General features: G+C 39.4%; 1 protein-coding gene across 1 annotated transcript in view; it reads right to left on the bottom strand.

The window, feature by feature from the left end:
• The window catches only part of THSD7B (thrombospondin type 1 domain containing 7B), a 918476-nt gene that overhangs the window by 82090 nt on the left and 808411 nt on the right, over positions 1-27975 (bottom strand). The window contains exons 16-17 of the mRNA XM_036886655.2: positions 13379-13512; positions 6469-6619 (exon numbers count right to left, since the gene is read on the bottom strand). Of these exons, the coding sequence (XP_036742550.2) occupies positions 6469-6619; positions 13379-13512 (285 nt within the window). The remainder of the gene's footprint in view (positions 1-6468; positions 6620-13378; positions 13513-27975) is intronic.

Below are 27975 nucleotides of genomic sequence, written 5' to 3' on the forward strand. Positions count from 1 at the left end.
CTAATTAGAGAAAAGGAAGTGAGGGTGATCATGACTGCTACATTTAATTAAACTTCAAGTTGCTAATTCTTCTGCAAGTTGATTAATAAAGTCTGTATGTGACCATGCTTTCTAAAGTATGAATATATGTACTCAGTCCTGGGATAATCACACTGACAGCTAAAATAACCTACTTTGGTCCTCAAAATAAATGTTGCATCTTAAAGAAAGAGAAGTGTAGAGTCTAAATCTTCCTTAATTCATCCAAGGTAACTGAGTCAGGGATGTAACAGCAAAAGCTCTGGCTTCATCAGACAGAATAACGTTCATTCCCAGCTTCATCCCTTATTCAGTGTTGGGCTTTGTACTAGCTACTTAGCCTTTCTGAGAATTCGTTTCTTCATCAGTACAATGGGACTAAAAATAGAATTTGGTAAAATAATGGCCAGTGTTTAGCATCCAGGAATTAGCACATGGTTGGGAATATTGAGCACACAGCTGGAACTATTTAGCCTACTGTATTTAGCAGTATTGGTGCAAGGACTAAAGGAAATAAATTTTACATGTGCCTTGCATACAATAAGTGCTCAATAAATGCTAACTTTAATTATGCCCAAGTTACACACAAAATAAATTACTTAATAGGGCAGACATTCCATTCCTATGAATTAGCCTTTATTGATCTCTTCATCTTAATATTGTGCTATCTCACCCTAAAAGAACAACTCAACAAATAAAATATAATAACAAGATCTCTTTCAGGAACACAATTACAGAAATGCCAAAGATAAGGTTGCAATAATTAATATGGAATCAATAATTAAAAACTGTAAATATAGAATATTAATGGATTTCAAAAATATTTTCTGCTTCCATACTAAGTGTTAGGCTGGAGGAAGGAAAAACAAGGACATGCAAACAGAACAGAGAGATGCCATAGGGGGAGAACAGACTAGACCCCAAAGTCCGTGCCGTATATGGAAAGGGGACAGTTCTCCCTGAATTCCATCCTGATGTGCCAACTAAGACCCGAATGTCAGCCTCCTCCCTCTTGGAAGGAAAAAAGTTTCTAGTTGTCTATTATGTCACCTTTAGCCAATCATACCTCTCCACACCCCCTAGGGTAGCTTTCCCACTCCTCTCCCTCCTAATCCCTTATAAGCCCCCACCTCCCTAACCAGGTGTGACTTCCCTGGACTGTAATACCCAGACCAAGAAACATCACCCGGGAGTAGCATTCAAATAAACTACCAGGCCCTTTGTTACCTCTCTTTGCCTGCTTATTTCAGCTAAAATTTATCTTACATTTGGTGCCGAAACCCAGGAAGGAGTGTGAGCGTGGGGCCCCGACCGGCCACCGGTGGCCCCGCCCCCTCCTTCCCCGACCCAGGACCTCACCCTGCTCTCCGCTGCATGGACTATTTTCCAGTGAGTCCCTCAGTTTCCCCGGTCTGTTTCCCTTCCTAACTCCATTTCAACTGGTCCGTTAGAAATTGTATGTACATCCATGTGGGGCATTCAGCCCCTGGGCATTTGGCCTTTCCTCTGCGGGCATCCGGCCTGCCCCTGGCCATGCAGTATGGGAGACATCCCTACCCCAGGCCCCAGGACATCTGCGGGCACCTGGCCCTGTGGTGGGGGAGACGTCCCTCACCCAGGCTCCCAGGGCATCTCCCCTGACTTGGCGCGCTTGGGATGCTGGGCGCTCCTCTCAGCGGGATTAGTTGGGATGGTGATGCAGACATGGGGAACCAGCCCTCAAAAGCAGAGCCTCAGACCCCGCTGCAGTGTCTCATTTCTAATTTGGCTACTCTATATTTGTCCCGGGAAGTTCACAAATAGAAGCTAGTCTTTCTTTGCTCTGAGGCCTGGCCTCAGTATCCCTTGGGCAATCAATCTTGCTGGCCCCCTGACGGAACTTTCAATTTTAGCCTCCTCACCAACTTGATTAATTATTGCCACGGGAGCGGAGAGTAGAGCGAAATCCCGTAAGTGCGGGCTTTTTGGACTTTGCGCTCCCTCCCAGACCTTTATGTTAAATGTTCAATGACCCAGGTTCTCCTAGCCCCAATCTCCAGTTAAAGATTATCAGCCTCTTACTCTGCCCAGTCCTTCTTCCTTTTCAGATCTGCCAGAAGACCTCAGTCGCTCACCTCCCTCAGCTCGCGATCCCCTCCCCGTCTCTCCACCACCATCTCTAAGTCCTTTGTCTTCACACATGTCGCCACCATCTTAAAGTCCTACATTCTCAACCATGCCATTGTCCTGCTCTCCGCTTCCGGTGGCTGCACCACCCCCTCCCCCTCTCCTTCCACCTTCACCGCCCTCTTCCCCCACCAGAACACGCTCCTCCTGCCCTCTGGTACCAGAAGCCACGGACAGGAAGCTGAGGAGAGGGAAGGCAATTGGATATTAGTGACTCAAGTCTTTATATTGGTTTGTCTGTGTATATGTTTTTGTGTGAAGGGTGTTGCTGACTGTAGTCATTGTGTCTCAGTTTGTATGTTTGTGTGTCTAGGTGTGTAAATGAAAAATATTTTCCTACCTCTGGATGGTATTAATAAAAATTGATTTAAAAACAAGCGCTTGTGAAAATTGAGCACTCTAAAACTTCCAGAAAATTTGATAAAAAATGTTAAGCATTAATGCAAATTTAGGTTTAGCTGAGGCGGGCATGTCCTTGTGGTTAGCAGCTGCCTAAGTTTACCTAAGGTCATTTAAGTCAATGTTATCCGCTAAATCTTTTAAGAATAAAATACTTTGTGCTTAGTGAAAGATCGGGTTGTAAAGCTTATAGTTAACAGAAATTATAAAATATTCATAAGTTTGTCAATCTAAAGAATGCTAGTGTAACAGTTTACAATAGCCTGCTTCTCAGTGTTCACTAAAAATTAAGATACCTAATGGTTTTAAGTTCTAATTAAAACTAATTAAAGTAATAAGGAAAACATTTCTGCATACTAAAGAATGTGTCTTTTGATAAAAGAAAGTAACTTTGTTCTAAAGTACAGCTGTTTATTTAGAGAGAGAAATCTAAATGTAAAAAGGTTGTAGAAAGTTTGTGAAAAAATTTAATATGGTCATGCTATATAAAATTAAAGCAAATGAGTCTTGGTATCAAGTACACAGCAAAATTAAAATTTTGTTTTCAGTTAAAAAGACAAAGTTTTCTTAACTGTTAGTCTGCTCCTAATATTGAAAAATTGCAAAAAGTTCTCTATTTGTTTTATCAAAGCAGTTTCTCATGCTTAAAGTCTCGATGAGTTGTCAGAGTATTTAAGAAAATAAGATCTTAATATTAAAAAGACTAAAAGCTAAAGTTTGCTAACAACTGTGTAACCTTCTTTATTTGCCTTTGAAGTATTTTGTTGTCATTCTAGTTAAATAGATAAGTATTGCTTCATGGCAACCTATGATCCTATTTAAGCAAGTGCCAAAGAAACTTTCTTCTGACAACTTCCCAAAATCAAATTCAAAAAGGTACTTTTACCTCTAGTTAACTGATATTTTCCAATATTTTCCAGAGGGCCCCTAGAACACGTCAAAAGAACTTTTTCTCATTAGAGAAAGTATTTGGCCAATTTAGCTTATTTATCTGATATATAATTACCTGCTTAATTACCTGGAAAGCACTGTAAAAAAGAATAACGCTAAACTTTGTTACTGAATGTTTTGTGTTACAGAAATATCCAAATTTCCTTATGACAACTGTCTTACAGTAAGCTCTCATCAGATCTTTAACCATGGTCATTTGTAAGTTTTTATTATTTATAGTCACTGTTTTATTACTCTTAAGCTAGTAAAGAACTAGATTTCAGCAGAACAAGTATTAGTTACATAAGATTAAATAAACTAAAGAAGATGATTTTGTAGCTTTTTGTTTCAAATGTTGCTGATAAAGTTTTTTAAGCTTTTTCTCTTAAGCTGACAACAGTTTAGTAAATGACTGCCTTTATAAGCAGAATTGAAACTTTATCTTTCTCTCTACCTGATCCCTCCAGAATTTAAAAACTCTCAGTGACTATTTTTATACTTCATGGCAGTATGTTTATTTGCACAAGTTCAATAAGAATCTGCTTTCCTTGTAAGAGGACCAATTAAAAACACTGGTTATATTACCAAGGCTTTGACTGGAACGTCATACTTGAGAGACAAGTGCATAAACTCAGATATGAACAGACAGCTTTAAGGAACAGGTTGACTTTATAAAGCCAACAAAGCCCCTTAGAAGAACCTACCTGGTACCTTGCTTACAGGGTTCCCAGCAGCCTTACCAGGTGAGTAAAGAAGGTCACTTCCTGGCAGGTGCAAGAACCTCAGGAATGTCTTAGGAACCTCAAGAAGAGAGGAATTCACCCAAATGTACAGGTACTGCAGGCACAACCTGATGGCAAGTCTGGCTTGGCTTTCTGGCCTCAAGAAGCCCTTAAAAGTTCAATCTGAAATTCCTTACAAAAAATTCCAGCAAAGCATATTTAAAAGAGCCTATGTAATCAATTGCTCTTCTTGCTGCACTTATGCAAATAATCAAGCCAACTCTTAAATATTTTCTTAATCTGGCTACTTCTAATAAAAATGAGGGTGATTTTAGAGAAAAGTATTGTTTCAATAATGCAGTCTTATCTATACTAAATCCTAATACTAGTCATTGAGATGTAAACTCGATCCAGAATTCCAGTTCCCCATAATGACCTGGCTAATGCTCCTACATTACATTAAGGGGCTAATGCCCCTTAATAACAGTTTGTGGTTTACTTTTAGTTGCCCTTTGTGTCCTCAGGTTCCTCCAACAGCGGCTAACCCAGATAACCAGGGTCGCCACCAACCAGATGTTACTTCACTGTTATGCACCTCTTCCCACTGAAGCCCCTCCTTCGGCCTAATACCAGCCTCAAACCCCCACGACACCCCTTGTCAGCCAGAAGTAGTCAGATCGAGTCATCGCCCATTATGACCAAAAGGCTGGAATGTTAGGCTGGAGGAAGGAAAAACAAGGACATGCAAACAGAACAGAGAGAGATGCCATAGGGGGAGAACAGACTAGACCCCAAGGTCTGTGCCTTATATGGAAAGGGGACAGCTCTTTCTGAATTCCATCCTTCCGATGTGCCAACTAAGACCCGGATGTCAGCCTCCTCCCTCTTGGAAGGAAAAAAGTTTCTAGTTGTCTATTATGTCACCTTTAGCCAATCATACCTCTCCACACCCCCTAGGATAGCTTGTCCACTCCTCCCCCTCCTAATCCCTTATAAGCCCCCGCCTCTCTGACCAGGTGTGACTTCCCTGGCCTGTAATACCCAGACCGTGGACTATCACCCAGGAGTAGCATTCGAATAAACTACCTGGCCCTTTGTTGCCTCTCTTCGTCTGCTTATTTTGGCTAAAATTTATCTTACACAAAGATCTTATACAATCTTCCCACAAATGGTATCACTGAATTCAAAGTATCCTAATTTTTCCCTTCCTAATGTGTGGAACCATTTCGTATATTCCCTATCCTCATTTTATTTTTTAACTCTTTAAGCAGAAGTACAAGTCTAAAATACCAGAATTTATCTTCTGAGACTATTAAGTTGAACCATCCTATTTGAAGAACACTTATTTTGCCATATTACTGTTTTGTTTGCATTATTTTATTAAAAAAGAAAAAATATGAAGGCAAATGCTTTAGGCTGTAAAACAGGGTTTTTTTTTTTGGTCAGCTTTGGAAGAACATGACAAAAGAATACCTCATCTTTGGGAAAACACCAAAAAGAAAAAACAGCTCATCGCTAACAAGCTAAATTACAGAGTAGAGTTGAGCAACTAAGATATAATTGATTCCATCAGGATAAAATGGAACATAACCAAGAAATTGTAATGAGAATCATTTTGGTACTAAAGAAGACCCCTTTAACAATGGTTGTGCATTCAAACCCTACTGAGATCATTCAAGACTCATTTTCCTTGTTTGTGTTCCTGTGATAAAGGCCTGAGGGAAGCACTGGCATCTTAAATGGCTCACTCTCACTTGCTGAATATTTTTTTCCCTTTCTTTTGCTTCTCTTTCTTTGCTCTCTTAGACAAATTTACTCTCCCATGTTACAAGACTTCTTTGGAGAGTGTCGGTAAAATTCTAACATTTCCAGAATATCTCGCCTGGCTTTGGTGCATTTGCATATCCTCAGGGGTGGAGAGAAATTCATCTCCATGTCAATGGGTAATTACCTGGGCAACCAAGGGTGTGTCTGAATTTGAGAGGTTAAGGGGAGGGGTTGGCTGGCTTGCTTGCTTGCTTCTTCTGGAGCAGAGGAGAGAGATGGTGCTGGACTGCAGTTTGTAAGCAATAAAAGGGTTTTAAACTTTATTTCTCCCTTTGACTGATTCTGGCTTTTAGAGGTATTTTGTCCCAGAATTTCCTCTCCCCGGACTTACAGAGAGCAACTGAAATATAAAGCCCAGCAGCAAAGGCAGGATGTTAGGACTAGGGGATTGATGAAGAAAAATTACCTGTGGGCATTTGCTCCAAGGCCCCCACTCAGACATGACACATTCACTGGGACACAGAAGGAAGCAGGATTGGGTTTCTGGGGGAACTTCATCCTGGTTGCAGAGGCTATTATTCACTGCTCCACCTTCTCTATCAGCTGCATTGACACATCTGTAAGGCAAGATCACAAGACAGCTTGATGACTTAAAACAGCCCAGAGTAAATTTCAAATAGTTACCATGTATCATAGTTACTTACTCTTCAAAGATAGTTTTACATAAATTAAGACCAGCAGAGAAGCTGGGGAAAAATAATTCCTTCTTCAACCAGTTGGCTTTTATTGAGTTATGACTCAGGGAAGAATCTTAATTCAGCAGGAGCAAAAAATGGGAAGGCCAGAGACAACTGTCATCCTTGAAAAACTCTCCATCTAAAGAGACCTACAATATTTTTACTCAGGTCCAGCAAAAAGTGAATTTTCTTTTTGTTGTAACAAATCTTGAAGGCTCTCTCCAGAATGAATCCATCACTTTGCAATAGCTTGAGCCTTCACAGTTTTCATGACTCTCTTAGACCTTTCCTAGACCTCCATCTCATGTCATCTAAACTTCCCTAATCTTTGTCCACACATTTCAGGTCATGACAAAGCAATGTGAAGAATAATTAAATATGTTTTTCTTTCAGGCATTTTCTGTATTTCAGTACAGGGTTCTGGTATCGTAAACCAAAAGGCAGTGAGCACGCATTGTCATGCAGCAATTCATCACGTGGTACAGATGCTTGGCCTACTCAGGGTCAGGCTCTAAGATAAGCACTGGTGAAGACAAGATAAATAATAATGCTATTGAATCAGTAAAATTGAAAGCAAAAAGTCACAGAATGTGTGTATGTAACCACCAGAATGTCTCAAATAAAAAACAAAATATCAAGAGTTGTCAAGAATGTGGAATAATTGTAACTCTTCTCATTTGGCTGGTTAGAGCATAAACTCTTTGGAAAACTAGCTGGCAGTATCTACTTATGCTAACATATACTATAACATGTAGTCCAGCAATTCCACATCTATTAACATACACAAAAGAAAATGTGTACCATAAAAAAACCCTGACAATATTCATAAGAGCACTATTCATAATCAGCCAAAGTAGAAACAGTCCAAATATTCAACAACAGTACAAAAGATATGTTGTGGCAAATCATTTGTCTTAAATGCTATATATAAGTGGGAATGCATGAAGTATTATTAGATGAAAGAACATAGGTGAAGCTCACAAATAAAATGTTGAATGAAAGAATCTAGACACAAAAGAATATAAAATGTATGATTCCATTCATATGAAGTTAAGAAATAGGTAATACTCATTTATGGTGTCAGAAGTCATAATAGTGGTTCCCTGTGGGGAAACAGTTACTGACTGATAGGGGCTTGCGTAGTCCTGGTAATAGTTTGGTTTTTTTTGTTCTCTGGGCTGGTTACACAGGTGCATTCACATTGCACAAGTTCATCAAGCTATAGCCCTATCGTGTGGGCATTTCTCTGTGTTTATATTCTATAGAAGTTTATTTTTAAATTATTTTCACAAAAATGTTTAATAAAGACTTGCTTTGTACAAGCCTGTTTACTAGGTGTTGGGATGCAAAATTATTTTTTATTAATAATTATTTATTTGGTAAATATTTCTGAGGGTTTACTATGCACAGGACCTTGCCTGGCTGCTGGGCTACAGAACTCAAGAGAAGGTAGAGAAGATCCCTGTTGCTATAAATCTTTTCTTCTAGTGATAATGATCAAAGTGAAGGTGAAAATGACAATGATGACATAATGGTGTCATAATACACAGATGATTCATTTTAGATCCAGGATGCATCCAAAGCCCTCCAGCACACCCCTCCTAAAATGCTTTCTCCTTGGCGGTGGCATTGTGTCTGAAATGACCAGATTAGCAATTACCAGATCAGAGGTATGTGCTAGAGGGCTTTTAGTGTGTCCCTAATCTAGAATGAATCACCCTATACATTAAGAGTTTCTTTTATACATACAATACAAATTTAATGTTAAAATTCAGGAAAATTACAAAGTAGTCTAACACTTGGTATACAATAAAATAAACTTTACGAGGTGCTAAGAAGTGAAAAATATATGTTATATAAAGGATGATAACAGAATGGTAGAAAATTCATGTAAGTAATGCCTTCTAATATAGGGAGGCCTGGCATAGAGTCATCTACAGACTTTAATTTCTCCTGTGGTAACAGTCAATAGTGAAAAGACAATGAAATAGCTTAAATGTCTTTCTATGGGCAAATTAAAAAGCTGGAAATTGCTTTCCTTCTTGCTTACACACTCTCAGATGATGCCCTTTTATTATTTTACTCAGAAAGAAGAAAGACGACTTCTGGTCAATGGCGTCCAGTTGAGCATACACATTAGTCTTTGTCCACCCTCAACATGCCACAAAAACACTAGCAAAGGAATTTGTTTAAAAAGGGGGGAAGGGCATTACCCTATGGGGACAAAGAACAAGAAATAGGACAAAGGCCCACAAATGGAAAGTAGACGGACTAGTCCTAACTGACTTAGCACATCAGGAACACTGAATACTAAGACTTCAAGAGAAAATAAGGAAGGTAATTCCATTTACACCACAGAGCACATAGAAAAATCAGGATTTTTGGCGCCAAGTACATCTGGAAATGTGGTTGAGGTGAGGCTGAAAAACTGGGGGATTTGTTAAAAGTATGTTTAAAAAGTCCCTAGGTCCTCAGATCCCCTCCTCCAATCCATATAGCTGGTGATGACCCCTCCTCTACCCTTGCAAATTACTGAAGGCTTATTATCTGGAGAGGGTCACTAAAAGGGTCTTTGGGTTAGAGAACACATAACCTGCTTAAAGATGGGAATATAGTAAAAGTTAACATACTGAAAAGAATTACCACAAATTTAGTGGCTTAAACAATGCAAACTTGTTACCTTACAATTCAATAGTATAGAAATTCAAGACGGACCTCCCTAGGCTAACATCAGCACTGTGGCAGTGCTGCATTTCTTTCTGGAGGCTCTAGAGAAGAATCCATTCCTCCTTTTCCAGGTTTTAGAGGCCACCCACATTCCTTGGGCCATGGCCCCTTTCTCTACCTTGAAAGCCAAGAGCTTTGAATCTCTCTATGGTTTGCTTCTGTGGCCACATTTTCCTCTTTCTCACCCATCTCCTCTTCCACTTTTAAGGATCCTTGTGCTTAAATTGGTCCCACTGAGACAACCCAAGGAAGTCTTCCCATCTCAAGACCCTTATCTTCATCGCATCTGAAAAGTCCCTTTTGCAACATAAGGCAACATATTCAGATTTCAGGGATTAGACTGTTGTCAGCTTTGGGCACCATCAGCCTATCTACCACATCAACAGCTTTCTTCCCTTGGGTTCCCCAAATACTGGCTTCTAGGATTACCTTTTTTGTGCATGATTTAAGAAGAGACTTTTCTGGGGCTTCTTATAAGCCCAAGAGTAAAGACTTAAAAAGATGGAAATTGAATGTGTTCCCAAATGAAAATGCATTTGCAGTTTACATATCCTTTGTCATCAATTTCTCTGCCACATCTTCCTTCAGTCATCACCTCATTTCTACTCAAAATCATTTCAAACTTGCTTTAAAGCATATTTTCTAGTTACATATCTTTCCCTCATCATCCTCCATTATTACCTCTTGAACTCACTTTAATCACGTTTATATTACCATTTCAGAGAAACCTCTTATCAAGATCAACAGACTCCCCATTGCCAAACTCAACAGTTTTCATCTCAGTAAACTTCTTAGAACCATTTGAAACAATTGATTACTGTATCTTTCTTGAAAACTCTCCTCTTCCCTTTTTTGTGGTTTTCCTCCCCATTCCACTGGCTATTTCTCAGTGTCATTTGTAGGATCTTTGTTTTTGCTCTCATCTATGAATATTGGAGTTTCCCAGGGCTCAATTTCTTATGTCTTTTCTTTTTAATATATACCAAATTTATAAGCTGCTCATGTCCAAATTTATACCCTCATCTCTCTCTAAAATCCATTCTATGACTCCTCAAATGGAAGGAAATTGTCTCAAATTTAATATGTTCAAAAGATAGCTTTTAATTTTCTCTCTCAAACTGCTTCTATTATTCCTCCTCTCAACAAATGGCACCATCATTTCTATGATTGCTCAGGCCCTAAAACCTAGCCATCATCTTTGATGTTTCCCTGTCTTCCACATTCTACAATAACTTTATAAGCAAATCCTGTGGTCTATACATTATAATTATAGCCCAATTTGGCCTTTTCACCACCTTTGCTATTACTAAACCCAATCTAACCACCATCTTCTCACTTGGGATTCTAGAACATTCTTCAAACTTTAATCCCTGCTTCTACATACAGAACCCAAATGACCTTCTAAATACTGCATCCAGCAAGGTCCTTTCAAATGTAAAGAAAGCTTTCAATCTCTTTGTCTAAGCTTCCAGAACTTGATGTTATAGTTAGAAAAATATCCTTCTACATTGTTTTAGAAGTTCTGAACCGGCCATAAAGGTCATGTTATTATAAATCCTGTCATAATAATCTGAGAAACACTCTTCTCCCTGGAATTCTCTTTCTACAGATCTTTACATTCATTCAAATCTCTCACTTTAATTAGGACTCTGCCCAAATATTTTGCTGACTAGTCTCTCCAAAGTAGTATCCTTTAATCTAATCCAATTTTATTTTTCTTCTTGGTATTTCATAGCAATGACATTCCATCATATATTAATTTATGTGTTTATATTTTTCTCTGATGCTATATTATACGTTCTTTGAGGACAAGAACTTTTTGGTTCACTTTTTAAAATTCCCAGTGCATAGTACAATGACTGATACATAGAAGGCAAATATTTGTAAACACGTTTTGAATTAAAGTGATTGCAGTCAAGAATGAGCTCAGATGTCCTCCAGTATGGAGGTTTCAAGAAGGAGAACAGATAAGCTGTTTCATTTATTACAATAGGATTTTATCAAGGTCAATAGTGATTTGGAATGCAAGATACCTGGAAAATGTGCTCTGCATACTTAAATGTGATCATACACATAAAACATGCAACACAGTATGTATTAGTTTGTGGGAATGCCATAATGGAATATCATAGACTTTGTGGCTTTAATAGAAATTAATTTTCTCACAGTCCTAGAGACTCCAAGTCTGAGATCAAGGTGTTGGCAGAATTGGTTTCTTCTGAGTCCTCTCTCCCTGGCTTGCAGATGACCACCTTTTCCCTGTGTTTTTACATGGTCTTTCCATCTACGTAGTCTGTGTCCTAATTTCCTCTGATAAGGATATCAGTCAGATTTGATTAAGGCCAATCCCAATGACCTCATTTTACATTAAGTACCTCTTTAAAGGTTCTATCTCCAAATACAGTCACATTTTGAGGTACTGGGGATTAGGACTATATACATAGATTTGGGCGGGACATAATCAGCCCCTAACAGTGTGACATTTGGTTGCTGTTATTATTATATCAGGCTCTGTATGTTTGAGCTGAGAGGTATGGCATAAAGGCCCTCTTTCTCAAGTGTGTTTTTCCTTAACCAATCTGCCACAATCGTATCTGTAGCAATTTATTGTTTTAAAGCTTTCTTTTCTAAGATTTTGCTTTGATACTAATAGCCCTGGTTGGGAGGAGAGGGAGGGAGGCCAAAGCTCATTTATATGTTACTTGATAAACCAGGTTGGTCAGTCATTTCTCAAAGCCAGGAGAGAATAAGACACAGGAGACACAGATTTTGAAGAGAAAAAGGTAGGAGCCCCAGGTGTGTGACAGCCCAGGCACATGAATCCCCAGGGGAATGTGCAAGGAACAAATGGAAAGAAAGACAATTTGTCTGTTAGCCGTGTGCTTGGGTTGGTGACGAGATGCGCCTCTACCATTGTGCCAACAGCTACTTCTTCTAACATGCCTAATAGTGATTTTGCAATATCAGGACTAAGTCTCAGAAATGATGGGCACATAATGAATTACTGAATAAAGTAAGTTCACCGATGTTGAGTAACAATCAATACATACGAGGAGGCTCTGCCCCGGCAACTGACTTCAGTCCCCCAGTTAACTCAGTAGGGAGCCATCTGATTGGAGTGCTATCTATTTGAAGTGGAGCTTCCTAAAGCTGGCACAGTGATGCACTATGCTCATGCAATTGAGTAGCTGATTACACTATGTTTTCCCCTTGATTTTGCATACTAATTATTGTTCATCATTAATAGATTTTGCTTATTGAGTCTCTAACATTTATTGCCATTATCTTCAGTTGATAAGGAAATTATTTTTCTTTCTTTTCAAATCATTTCTAAATAGAACATTTTGAAGAACTCGGGCCAAATGTTTCTTCGGCTCACCACTGCTACATTTACAAAACAAAAACTTTAAACAAGCTTTTTCAGTAAATAACCCAACATTCAAAGAATTATTTCAAAGATGTGCTGTTCTTATATTAAAATACACTGCTACTATTCATAGGTATTCTCAGACTTTATTTTCCAAGGCCAATAGTGGGAGTTTAAATTGACCTTTTCAAGATATTGACATCCAAAATTAAGATAATATCCATCAACTAATACTAACGATAAAGCAAAAGAGAGACATGACTTAACAGTCAAATCTCCTGATTTGTTAACAGCGATGGCCATGGATCTGGAGGGATGCCAGGCAGCTCCATGCAGTTGGCTTTCCCACTGAAGTCCTTTGCAGGAAATCTCAATATACATATGACAGTTCAAGGCACATATACTTCCAGGATTCTCAAAGATGAGCTAAAGCCAGAGTATATGATGTGAAAACAAGAGTGTACTTGGAAAAGCAACACTATTGTTTTTATAAAAATGTGTAAGTTCCACTGCCCCATTTCCCAGATGCCTCCATTTCCACACACCTGATTTTCCTAGATTGCATTCCTCCTCCACAGCGCAGGGACCTCAGCTCATTGTGGATTTTGCATGGAGACCAGTGTTCTACAACCCAGGAATACTGATTGCACTCACTGTAACATGGGACTGCCTCATGCACCTGTCAAGAACAGGAAAGGAGAAAAAATTATGTGGAACTATCCAAGTTATAGAAAAATAGCCTATCTTTTAGTAATGACTGCCAAACATAACCCAAGAACTACACTCTGGCCCAAACAATCAAACTGCCTTCCCCAAAAGCAAGATATATTTGACTTCTCTGAAATTACTGACTTGCCTAAAGAAAAACACAGGGGAAACCAACTAAAACATGATGGTATGCCTTCACAAAAGAGAACAAAAGATGGTCATTTCTTACCACAGAGAATAGGAATTCCATTATTATTTCATTTCCTCAAAGAGCTCATATAGCATCTGTTAGATGGCCCAGCTGTCAATTATATGGCATACTGTATTCTCAGATGTACTTTAAGATGTCAATTGAAACAAATATATGTAAGGAAAATTTGCTCTTGAATATAATAGGTTCTTTGAATGAATGCATAAGAAAAGTGATATTATTTGCACTGGAAATTTCATTTTATGCCCCCAAATGATCAATGCTAAAAGGCAATCATTTAGTCTCCTGGGCATTGTGGCTTCATATGAATTTAGCCATTTGTAGGATGTTTTCAGAGCATAGCTAAAACACACAGACACACATACATGACAAATACTTCTAAACTGTTAAAGGCTCTACATGATTACTGACTGAATATTTACAATTTTATGGTAAAAATAATGAATACAGTAATGAATTCTTAGGTTACTTGCTATGCATTTGCTTGTGATGATTTTTTCCTGAAATTTTATCCCAGTGGGTAGTCAACCGAGTTTTCTGCCTCTTTTTAAGACTGAATTTAAAACCCACTGTTTCTCAATATAGACCATCCACTCTCCCTTGGTAAGAAAAAAAAAAAACACAGAATAGTTCCATTACATGATATATTACTCTAGATGCACAGATGGCTCTAGTGTAGCATGCTGATGAAGGGTGATCTGACATATTACCAAAATAATTAATTAATGCTTTTCCTTTTAAATAAGAATGCAAGCCAGCGTTCTTTCCTCCCCTTGCTTTTTAAAAATTCCATAAAATTGTAAATGATGACTAGGCAGTGCTATCCAAACAGAACTATTCTTTGCAAGTTTCCACTAAATGCAAGGGAAAGTGCTATGTAATGGGATAATCAGAAAACAAGATTGGAGCACTGTCAGCATGTTAGATGGAAATCAAATGAGAAAAGGTTATTTGTGAGACAACATCTTAGGAATCACAAATAGTGTCAGAAACTATTTTTAACTGTGGGGTTCTATTTGGCTCTCACATGTAGAGTGCACAGGGATAAGGGAAACCACAAAGTGAAAAATATGTGAGCCAAAATGCAAGGAGATGGGAAAATAGAAGTGGAAGTGGTTGTGATGAAAGTAAGGAATCAAGTAATAAAAAAAAAATCACCTTTCACACAGTGAATGCTGACAAGAATGGAATGAAAGGGTCAAAAGTAGAGCCTACATTAGAATAAGGAGCTAATAAGTTGTAAGGGAGAAAAGTCTGCCCAAAAAACTCACAGGACAGTGGAGGCAAGAGCAAACCTCTGAAAAGGCATTACCCACCACTGAACAGACAGGAGGGAAGTGAGCTGGGGACAGCTGGGGGTTTAGCTGACCCAACTGTACCATGGAGATGAAGCTTTCACTAAACACGTGCATTTGTTCTATGAATTCCTCAATATGCATCAGACAACTTAAAGAAAGCTATATGGCTTTCATATGAGATACAAAAACATATGCCGAAATGCCTTGCACAAATGGGGTGGATGAAAAATTAATTTAAAAAGTCATTTTTCCCATACCTCATGCATGGATCTGTGAGCAAATGGATGAGATATCCTCACTGCACTAAAACTATCAACACCAATCAGAGCTTACATTTCCACTCTCCTTCCCATAGAACGCCCCAAGGTTGGAAGGAAAATGAAAACTGTTTAGCTGCATGTATATCTGATACATATTTTGAATGCCTGGTCTATTGGCCTATTGAATGCCAATTTACTGGTTTTCTGTTTCTCTTTCTACAGATCTTTACATTCATTCAGATCTCTCACTTCAGTTAGGTCTCTGCCCACACTCTTGTGATTTACATTTACAGGGGTTACAGAGTAGCTAATCTCTGTAACAAGCTATTAGAAGATAGGGTGCATATCCCTGTAGAAAGATGTTGACCCACCTTCTTGACTAATGGTGTAAAAAATAGCAACTCATAAAGATTCTCTAGTCACATGGGTTTATTTGATTTTCCCCCATGTGTCTGCTATTTCAATATTGCTCATATCACTTCTAGCTGACAAATCCCTACCCTTCCTTTAAAGTCCAAGGAAACCCCACTACCTCCACAAGGCTTCATGACTCCAGCTGACCTATCTTCTGTACTCAAAGCAGACTTGTAGCCAGGTTATAACAACAAGATGCTCATGTGCAGAGCTGGGGCAGTGGTAGTGGTCAGGGCCACACTGGGAGCTGCTGGGGCAGCAAACACATTCAGTAAAGTCATCACCTGAGTCCCCTAGTGTCTCCTGTCTCTCACAGTACATTAGCTCTTTCTCTCACCTTAGTCTTAATAATGGCACATCTACTTTGTACTTTAAACATTACTGAGAGAATATGCTCAGAGAAACACAACTTACACTCTCCACACCTAAAGATGCTTCTGGTTCTAACCCAAGTCAGACCTGGACTGTCTGTTTGTGCCACTACTTGAAGGAAATGTGTGAGTCTTAGGCAGGCAAGGACTTGTTTCCATGATGTCTGTATTTTACAAGACATCGAGAGGAGGTTGGTGCTCATAAGTTATTTGTTGAGTGGAAATTCATGTTTGAAGGGGCCAGGTTGCTAAATGGCCCTCACTTAATTCTCTAGAGAAAACAGACCCACTAAATGGAATGTGTAAAGGATATTTTAGCCCAAAGGACAAGAGGAAGGGACAAAAATGAAAACCTTTGCTTTCCATTATGGTGCTTTGCTAAAGAATAGCAGTCAGAATGTCATCAGAAGGCATTGCCTGATGATTTTGTTATGGGAAAGGTGCATAAGGAACTGTAGGTCCAAATAACTGTAGGAATTGTCATTTTAAAGTTCTTGTCCATCAGGCAGGGGACCTTACCTAGAGGATCAAAAATACCCACAAGAAGCAAAAGGCAGCAGGCATTCAAGAATAAAAATTACTACCCAGATGGCCAATTTCTTCTCCTGTCAGCCCTTTATGTTCTGGCTGTTTCATATTGCTATTTAGTTGCTGCTTATTATAGCTTCATAATGGAAATGTGTTAAAGCATGGACTTTATCAGGGAATCATATGGGAATGTTCTGAAGGAGAGAAATGAGCCATGGGAAAGTTAAATGAAAATCATTTCTAAATGGCACAAATTAGGAAGACAATAACAGGCTTTAATAAGGCCACAAATGCTAAAAAATGCCACTGAAAACTCTAAATCCCCCGAGAGAGGTAACCTTTCATTCTCCTAGTAATAAGTCCTATTTATTACTTCTTCAGTGGAGAAATGTGTTTTTATAATTTTGCTAGTTCCAGAGTCCGTCGCATCATAAACTCATTCACTGAGTCAGTCTTTTAATATTTATTCAACAGGCCTTTGCTCATGGTAATTGATCAATTTAATTAAGTACTATTTTCTTATACTGCTCTCCAGTGACAGACTGACTTCCCTGGCATAAACTTGGAAGTACGGTCTCAATGGGGTTCAGTGGGTGTTGCTTTTTACACATTGGAGTGTTAAGGTTCACAGGTTCAAGTAAAGCAAACAATCCAACAACTACCATGATAAAAAAAAAAACAAAGGAAAATTCATGGTCTCCAATTTTCTGTGGCAATAATCCTTTGCTCTGATGAAGCTGCCAGTAAAGACCCAGGCAGAAACCGTCAGGGTCAAGATTCTATGTTGGGCACTGTGGCCACTTAGAAGAACTTGAAAATCAGTTCAAAGGCCCATGTGGGACCAGAGGTTCATACAAACCAGAGCCAGGGGCTGTCCCATTGGAGTGTGAGAGGAAACTCCAAGAGTAATGAGATCAATCAGGCTCTATGGGTTTCCTTCTCCCCCACATGTTATGAGCTCTTATAAGACCGACAAATTGCCTTTGATCACGTCCAGAATCCTTATACTTTAATTCAAAAACTTCCCTCTCAGCCTTTCTCTACTTGTCAATGCTTCTTCCCTTTCTTCTTCCAGGGCTCACATTTTCCCTTCAAAAGGGTCCTGTAGGCCACACCCTCCCTCAACTTACCCACTTCTGCCCCTGTTCTTGTTCAATCAGCAACTAAAGTATGTTCACCTCCATTATGGCTTGTCTGACTGACTGGGAAGTATCACATTTACATAAACTTTGCTTCCATTTTGGTTAATCATGCACTTACTTTTGTGCACAATATAATATTTGCAGTGCTTAAGTTCAGTCCTGATGCAACTGCACCCATGCTTTAGAACGTGCCTATTACTAGCCAATCCCTCCACAATAATGCTGTGGAGAACTTCACAGCTCATATGAGACATTCTATGTCTTGGGTCTCAATCATCACAATTTTTGAGTTAGATAGAGTTGGAATGACTTCTCTTTACAGGCACAAATAACGAAACTTTAAAGAAGCTTGGTTCGTCATTTATGGCTTATAAATGGCTAGTTTCATGCTCACACTTAGATTTGAGAATCCCAGCCTAGTGATGCCCCTAATGCAGGGGTTCTACCTGTTTAGCTTGTTTGGGCACATCATCATGCTCTGAGAATATCTTTTCAATGATGAAGAAAATGCTAATATTTAAAAATTCCTGGAATGGAAAACCAAGAACAGAATTTTCAGATGTCAACATAGTAGATGATGCCTATTATTTTATACAGAGGAAAACATTGCAATTCATTCCTCATCTTCAGACATGGAATCTCCTTTCACAATCCCAAAGTCCAAAAAGTGTCTCAGAAAACTAATCTCCATGCTTAAAGCAAGAACAAGCCCATGTCTTTCAGGTAGTTGCAATCTTTGTGTGAAGATTGTGGGTTTAAAAAAAAGTCCAAAGGTATTTTTAAATTAATATCTGTGGGAAAACCATTATGCCTGTCATTTTGTGTTTTTTGCTGGTCAAGAGGGCAGCATTGGAATTAGGTTTATTTTTTGGAACTATGGAGTTCAGTGATCCATACTCAGCTGTGTGGGTAATTGTGCTTCAGCCCAGATGCTCAAGTCTGAGGCCCTGGGTGACCTTCTCTTCCAGGACTGAATAAGCATGGCCCCAAGCCATGCATGTACTCCTCCCCTTTCCCCTTTTTCATGCCTCCCTTAAAGATAGTACACTCAGCCCAGATATTACAGAGGGTATTTGAGAGAGGGGGCCACAAAGCTCTCATTTAAAAACCATGGCTAAAGTGCATTTATCTGCACTGATATGGTTTAGGTTATTTATAATGGCAAATTAAGTAGAAATGCTCTAGGTTTTCTTTAAATACATAATATTATATTTCCTCTACAGCAGATCTACATTTCTTACTGTGTGCTATTTAATGGACTCTGAAACTAAACCATGGTCTTAAAGTGAACTGCATAGTAAAGGACAACCAGCAGCAAAAATGATCATGTTTTCCCATAAAGTTCATGATATTCTATAGTAAAGTGTGTGCGTACATACACGCCCATGCACAGGCACTGATAGGGTTCCCTCTGTGCCTGGTAAGTGTTACACAACTGAAGGGGCATACTGACAGATGCTGCCTGGGGCAAGGTGAACTAGAAGGACCACATGCTGTACCACAGCACTATGTAAACCACCATAAAATAGAATGAGAGAGGGAAACTCACTCCAAAGTTCAGATTGCTTTCTCCAATACCCTGAGAGATGCCACCCACTGCCATGCTGTGCAATGGCAAGAAATCAGATGGGATTTTTGCAGATTGTGCACAGCATGCCAGAGACTATTGTCACAGTGGCCTTTAGAAATTTCATAGGACAGATTGCAGTAATCAGTCAACCTGAAGTGGAAAAAGAAAAGCCTATGCCAACTATGATAGATACTTCTAGAAGACTCTGGAAAAGCTGAACTCAGAGCTCTTCAGAAAGAGGTTATGGATGAACCTTGAGGACATTATGAAAAATATGCCAATAACACAAAGACAAATATTGCATGAGTCTGCTTATATGAAGTGTCTCAAACACTTAAACTCAGTGAAGGAAATGGTGTTGTCAGGGGCTGGAGAACAGAAAAATGGAGAGATGCTAATCAATGAGTATAAGATTTCACTTATGCAAGATGAGTAAGTTCTAGAGATCTGCAGTACAACCCTGTGCCTATGGAGAACAGATACTGTACTATATGCCCTTAAAAATCTGTTAAGAAGGTAGGTCTCACATTAAGGGTTCTTATGAAAAAAATTTTTTTAAATTTAAAAAGAGGTAGGTGTCACAGAGGGAGTTAGATTGCACCATGGAAACCTGACCAAAGGAAAAAATATTTTTGCGTTTATTGTCTATGTGATATTGTCTAGGAATCTGTTGCAAATCTATACAGACAGATGGATACACAGACAGTCTGTCCCAGCATGACTACCAGAGTTCAGGTGAGGAAGGAAAGCTTTCTGTGTTCAATTGGAAAGAGAGTCTGGAATGGAGCATACTATCCTGGAAGGTAACAAAAGTTTTCAAGTTATAGGCATAAGGTAGTGCTAAAACAGAGATGATCAGAAACTGATGTCCTAAGGATAAATAAATCAGAAAAGACCTATGGTACGGTTTGAGTTTACCAAGAAAATGGAGGAGAAAGGGTTTAGGCCTGAGGCTTGCAACTCATTACCTAAGTGTCAACTACAAATGAAGGCTTTGTGGGGAATCTTTACTTTCCTTTGACCTCTGCTGGGAGGAAGTCTTGTATAGCTCCCACTCTCACTCGTTGACAGCAGCATGCTAGCCCTATACTCTGGGTTACATGCAACTATCTCTTCACTCAATAAATGCAAGGAGCCTATGGAAACATGCCTAAGAAATAAATATGATTCAGATTATGAAAGTATATTTGTATAAAGGAGCTGTATAAACTAATGTGCACACTCTTTTGGCAGAGAAATCCTGTTTGTGTGGGTAGGCTAGCAAACACAAATGCACAAGGATGGGTAGCCCAACTAATCTAAGATGAGCTACTTTGGATGAGGGTTAGTCAACTGACCAAGCAAACAAACCAAAAGCTGTATGTCATAAACTGTACAAGAGGGCAAGAGGAAGCCTAGAGACTGCAGCTAGCTGGGGAAGCAAATGGGAAAATGTAATGTGATTTATATCAGAGGGATATTTCAAATAAAGTTTGGGGAACAGAAATCATGTTGAATTGGAGGGAGATGGAAATGTGTGAGAACTCAGAGAAAGGTGGGGATGGTATCAGTCTCAGTATGAGGTCATTGTTACAAACAATGGTCATCATAGCTGCTATTTTCACAAAGCTTCCAATATATCAAGGAAGAAGAGGCACCAAGATTTGGTAGTGAAAACAAAAGAAACAAGCCAACATCAGTGCCACTTTTGGGAATCATTTAAGATTAGTATATTCTAGAACCTGGGGACACATCAAAGCTCTTTTTTTCACCAACAGAATTGTGAAAAAACAGGCAAGGTGTCAGCTTCCCAAGGGCCCTGAATCCCAGGCAGAATTGCTGATTAGGAGAGCAGCTAAACCTCTTGGGTATTTGCCAGGGAAACATCACAGCATACTTACAACATTATTTCAGCTTCTGTTGGTTTAGTTAGGAAACCTTGCACAACGTGTATGACCTGAAAAACAATTTGGTCTTTGGAAGGTTTGCTTACAACATACCAAAATTCACAGAAGACAAGCATAAAACAGGCTTCCAGGACCACGTCTGGAAAGAAAGTTCCATAACTGGTGAGAAATGGCAGGCGGAGCCAAGATGACGGTGTGAGTAAAGCAGCAGAAATCTCCCAAAACCACATATATCTATGAAAATATAACAAAGACAACTCTTCCTAGAATAGAGACCAGAGGACACAGGACAACATCCAGACCACACCCACACCTGCAAGAACCCAGCGCCTCGCGAAGGGGGTAAGATACAAGCCCCAGCCCCGTGGGACCCGAGTGCCTCTCCCCCCAGATCCCGGCAGGAGGAGAGGAGTCGGAGCAAGGAGGGAGAGGGAGCCCAGGACTGCTGAACACCCAGTCCCAGCCATCCGGACCAGAGCGCAGACACAGTGCATGCGTGGGGTCCTGGATACTAGGGAAAGAGGCCAGCAAGACCGGTGAGCAGGTGCCTGAGGATGGCGCTGGAGAACAAAGAAACGCGAGCGGCTTTTGTTTTTTATATTATTTATTTAATTAATTTATTTATTTTTTTCCTCTTTTTTTGGCGAGTGCTTTCTTGGAAGTCTTAAAGGGACAGGGACCCCAATACTAGGGAAACAGGGCAGCAAGACCGGTGAGCAGCTGCCTGAGGCCAGCGCCTGAGGACAAAGAAAAGTGAGCATTTTTTTTTTTTTGTTGTTGTTGTTGTTTTGTTTTGGTGAGTGCTTTTTGGAAGTCTTAAAGGGACAGGGTGGGACACTTAGTCCAGGGGCAGGGAATCTGGGGATCTCTGGGCACTCTAACCCCCAGGGCAGCAGGGAGCACGGAGGCCCCTTACAGAGATAAATAGCCTCCCTGCCGCTCCCCCTGCAATGGGGCTTCACCATTTTGGAGCAGCTGCCCAAGCCAGGCCACGCCCACAGCAACAGCAGAGATAAACTCTATAGCAGCCAGGAAGGAAGCAGAAACCCTGTCTGTGTGTGGCTGCCCAGCACAAGCCACTTGAGGTCACTGTTCTCCCAGGAGAGGAAGGCCAAAAACCAACAAGAAGGGAAGTTCTTCCAGCCATCACTCCTTCCAGCTCTGCAAACAATTTCTATCACCATGAAAAGGCAAAATCACAGGCAAACCAAGATCACAGAGGCAACACCAGAGAAGGAGACACACCTAACCAGTCTTCCTGAAAAAGAATTCAAAATAAAAATCATAAACATGCTGACAGAGATGCAGAGAAAAATGCAAGAGCAATGGGATGAAGTCCGGAGGGAGATCACAGATGCCAGTAAGGAAATTACATAAGCGAAACAAACTCTGGAAGGATTTGTAAGCAGAATGGATAAGATGCAAGAGGCCATTGAAGGAATAGAAACCAGAGAACAGGAACCCATAGAAGCTGACACAGAGAGAGATAAAACATCTCCAGGAATGAATTAATATTAAGAGAACTGTGTGACCAATCCAAAAGGAACAATATCTGTATTACAGGGCTACCAGAAGAAGCAGAGAGAGGAAAAGGGATAGAAAGTGTCTTTGAATAAATAATTGCTGAAAACTTCCCCAAACTGGGGGAGAAAATAATCGAACAGACCATGGAAATACACAGAACCCCCAACAGAAAGGATCCAAGGAGGGCAACACCAAGACAAATAATAATTGAAATGGCAAAGATCAAGGAAAAGGAAAGAGTGTTAAAGGCAGCTAGAGAGAAAAAGGTCACCTATAAAGGAAAACCCATTAGGCTATCGTCAGACTTCTCGACAGAAACCCTACAGGCCAGAAGAGAATGGCATGATACATTTAATGCACTGAAACAGAAGGGCCTTGAACCAAGGATACTGTATCCAGCATAACTATCATTTAAATATGATGGCGGGATTAAACAATTCCCAGACAAGCAAAAGCTGAGGGAATTTGCTTCCCACAAATCACCTCTACAGGGCATCTTACAGGGACTGCTCTAGATGGGAGCACTCCTAAAAAGAGCACAGAACAAAACATCCAACATATGAAGAATGTAGGAGGAGGAATAAGAAGGGAGAGAAGAAAAGAATCTCCAGACAGTGTATATAACAGCTCAATAAGCGAGCTAAGTTAGGCAGTAAGATACTAAAGAGGCTAACCTTGAACCTTTGGTAACCACGAATTTAAAGCCTGCAATGGCAATAAGTACATATCTCTCAATAGTCACCCTAAATGTAAATGGACTGAATGCACCAATCAAAAGACACAGAGTAATGGCATGGATAAAAAAGCAAGACCCATCTATATGCTAGTTACAAGAAACTCACCTCAAACCCAAAGACATGCACAGACTAAAAGTCAAGGGATGGAAAAACATATTTCAGCAAACAACAGTGAGAAGAAAGCAGGGGTTGCAGTACTAATATCAGACAAAATAGACTTCAAAACAAAGAAAGTAACAAGAGATAAAGAAGGACACTACATAATGATAGAGGGCTCAGTCCAACAAGAGGATATAACCATTCTAAATATATATGCACCCAACACAAGAGCAGCACCATATGTGAAACAAATACTAACAGAACTAAAGGGGGAAATAGACTGCAATGCATTCATTTTAGGAGACTTCAACACACCACCCACCCCAAAGGATAGATCCACTGGGAAGAAGATAAGTAAGGACACGGAAGCACTGAACAACACAGTAGAGCAGATGGACCTAATAGACATCTATAGAACTCTACATCCAAAAGCAACAGGATATGCATTCTTCTCAATTGCACATGGAACATTCTCCAGAATAGACCTCATACTAGCCCACAAAAAGAGCCTCAGTAAATTCCAAAATATTGAAATTCTACCAACCAACTTTTCAGACCACAAAGGTATAAAACTAGGAATAAATTCTACAAAGAAAACAAAAAGGCTCACAAAGACATGGAAGCTTAACAAACATGCTCCTAAATAATCAATGGGTCAATGAACAAATTAAAATAGAGATCAAGGAATATATAGAAACAAATGACAACAACAACACAAAGCCCCAACTTCTGCGGGATGCAGCGAAAGCAGTCTTAAGAGGAAACTATAAAGCATTCCAGGCACACTTGAAGAAGGAAGAACAATCCCAAATGAATAGTCGAATATCACAATTATCGAAACTGGAAAAAGAAGAACAAATGAGGCCTAAAGTCAGCAGAAGGAGGGACATAATAAAGATCAGAGAAGAAATAAACAAAATTGAGAAGAATAAAACAATAGCAAAAATCAACGAAACCAAGAGCTGGTTCTTCGAGAAAATAAACAAAATAGATAAGCCTCTAGACAAACTTATTAAGAGAAAAAGAGAATCAACACAAATCAACAGAATCAGACATGAGAACGGAAAAATCACGACAGATTCCACAGAAATACAAAGAATTATTAAAGACTACTATGAAAACCTATATGCCAACAAGCTGGAAAACCTAGAAGAAATGGACAACTTCCTAGAAATATACAACCTTCCAAGCCTGACCAAGGAAGAAACACAAAAGTTAAACATACCAATTACAAGGAAAGATATTGAAACGGTAATCAAAAAACTACCCAAGAACAAAGCCCCCAGGACGGACTGATCTACCTCGGAATTTTATCAGACACACAGAGAAGATATAATACCCATTCTCCTTAAAGGTTTCCAAAATATTGAAGAGGATGGAATACTCCCAAACTCATTCTATGAAGCCAACATCACCCTAATACCAAAACCAGGCAAAGACACCACCAAAAAATAAAATTACAGACCAATAACCCTGATGAATGTAGATGCAAAAATACTCAATAAAATATAAGCAAACCGAATTCAAAAGTATATCAAAAGGATCATACCCCATGACCAAGTGGCATTCATCCAAGGGATACAAGAATGGTACAACATCCGAAAATCCATCAACAGCATCCACCACATCAACAAAAAGAAAGACAAAAACCACATGATCATCTCCATAGATGCTGAAAAAGCATTTGAGAAAATTCAACATCCATTCCTGATAAAAACTCTCAGCAAAATGGGAATAGAGGGCAAGTACCTCAACATAATAAAGGCCATATTGCATAAACCCACAGCCAACATTATACTGAACAGTGAGAAGCTGAAAGCTTTTCCTCTGAGATCAGGAACTAGACAGGGATGCCCACTCTCCCCACTGTTATTTTACATAGTACTGGAGGTCCTAGCCATGGCAATCAGACAAAACAAAGAAATACAAGGAATCCAGATTGGTAAAGAAGAAGATAAACTGTCACTATTTGCAGATGACATGATATTGTACATAAAAAACCCTAAAGCCTCCACTCCAAAACTACTAGAACTGATATAGGAATATAGCAAAGTTGCAGGATACAAAATTAACACACAGAAATCTGTAGCTTTCCTATACACTAAAAATGAACCAATAGAAAGAGAAATCAGGAAAACAATTCCATTCACAATTGCATCCAAAATAATAAAATAACTAGGAATAAACCTAACCAAAGAAGTGAAAGACCTATACCCTGAAAACTACAAGTCACTCTTAAGAGAAATTAAAGGGGACACTAACAAATGGAAACTCATCCCATGCTCCTAGCTAAGAAGAATTAATATAATCAAAATGGCCATCCTGCCCAAAGCAATATACAGATTTGATGCAATCCCTATCAAATTACCAGCAACATTCTTCAATGAACTGGAGCAAATAATTCAAAAATTCATATGGAAACATCAAAGACCCCGAATAGCCAAAGCAATCCTGAGAAAGAAGAATAAAGTAGGGGAGATCTCACTCCCCAACTTCAAGCTCTACTACAAAGCCATAGTAATCAAGACAATTTGGTACTGGCACAAGAACAGAGCCACAGACTAGTGGAACAGATTAGAGACTCCAGACACTAACCCAAACATATATGGTCAATTAATATTGGATAAAGGATCCATGGACATACAATGGCGAAATGACAGTCTCTTCAACAGATAGTGCTGGCAAAACTGGACAGCTACATGTAAGAGAATGAGACTGGACCATTGTCTAACCCCATACACAAAAGTAAATTCAAAATGGATCAAAGACCTGAATGTAAGTCATGAAACCATAAAACTCTTAGAAAAAAACATAGGCAAAAATCTCTTGGATGTGAACATTAGTGACTTCTTCATGAATATATCTCCCTGGGCAAGGAAAACAACAGCAAAAATGAACAAGTGAGACTATATTAAGCTGAAAAGCTTCTGTATAGCAAAAGACACCATGAATAGAACAAAAAGGTACACTACAGTATGGGAGAATATATTTGAAAATGAGAGATACAATAAAGGCTTGACATCCAAAATATATAAAGAGCTCACCCACCTCAACAAACAAAAAACAAAAAATCCACTTAAAAAATGGGCAGAGCGACTGAACACAGTTCTCCAAAAAAGGAAAACAGATGGCCAACAGACACATGAAAAGATGTTCCACATCGCTAATTATGAGAGAAATGCAAATTAAAACTACAGTGACATACCACCTCACACCAGTAAGGATGGCTGCCATCCAAAAGACAAACAACAAATGTTGGCGAGGCTGTGGAGAAAGGGGAACCCTCCTACACTGCTCATGGGAATGTAAATTAGTTCAACCCTTGTGGAAAGCAGTATTGAGGTTCCTCAAAATGCTCAAAATAAACTTACCAGTTGACCCAGGAATTCCACTCCTAGGAATTTACCCTAAGAACGCAGCACTCAAATTTGAAAAAGACAGATGCACCCCTATGTTTATCGCAGCACTATTTACAATAGCCAAGAATTGGAAGCAACCTAAGTGTCCATCACTAGATGATTGGATAAAGAAGATGTGGTACATATACACAATGGAATATTATTCAGCCATAAGAAGAAAACTAATCCTACCATTTGCAACAACATGGATGGAGTTACAGGGTGTTATGCTCAGTGAATTAAGCCAAGCAGAGAAAGAGAAATAGCAAATGATTTCACTCATCTGTGGAGTGTAAGAACAAAGGAAAAACTGAAGGAACAAAACAGCAGTGGAATCACAGAACCCAAGAATGGACTAACAGGTACCAAAGGGAAAGGGACTGGGGAGGATGGGTGGGTAGGGAGGGTAAGCGGGGGAAGACAAAGGGGGCTATTAAGATTAGCATGCATAAAGGGGGGATGGGAGAAAGGGGAGGGCTGTACAGCACAGAGAAGACAAGTAGTGATTCTACAGCATTCTGCTATGCTGATGGACAGTGACTATAAAGAGGTGTATAGAGGAACCTGGTATAGGCGAAAGCCTAGTAAACATAATATTCCTCATGTAATTGTAGATTAATGATAAAAAAAAAAAGCAGTTCCTGTGTGGTGACCTCCAATTAGTTCTTCACAATGGTATAAAGGGCATATCAAAGTGTGGGCAAAGGGTCTTTTGTGTTTATATAGAGGATCAAAGCCTAATTTGGCTACCCAGAAAACAAACTAAGATACGATATGAAGAAGAAGTTCCAGTATCAACATACTCTGGAGGAGTCATTCCAGAAGATGATCATCAAAAACTTCAACAAAGATCCTGGCACTGTTGCAGTTGTAGCTGCATTCATCCCACTGGTTCCTGGAATTGCCATTGGAATGAAGAAGGAGATATCTAAGCTGGCCTGTGCATATAGTAAAATAACAAATTTGACTGGATCTATACTGTTGGAACTCAACCAA

The sequence above is a fragment of the Manis pentadactyla genome, chromosome 8 (genome assembly GCF_030020395.1).
Source record: "Manis pentadactyla isolate mManPen7 chromosome 8, mManPen7.hap1, whole genome shotgun sequence".
NCBI lineage: Eukaryota > Metazoa > Chordata > Mammalia > Pholidota > Manidae > Manis > Manis pentadactyla.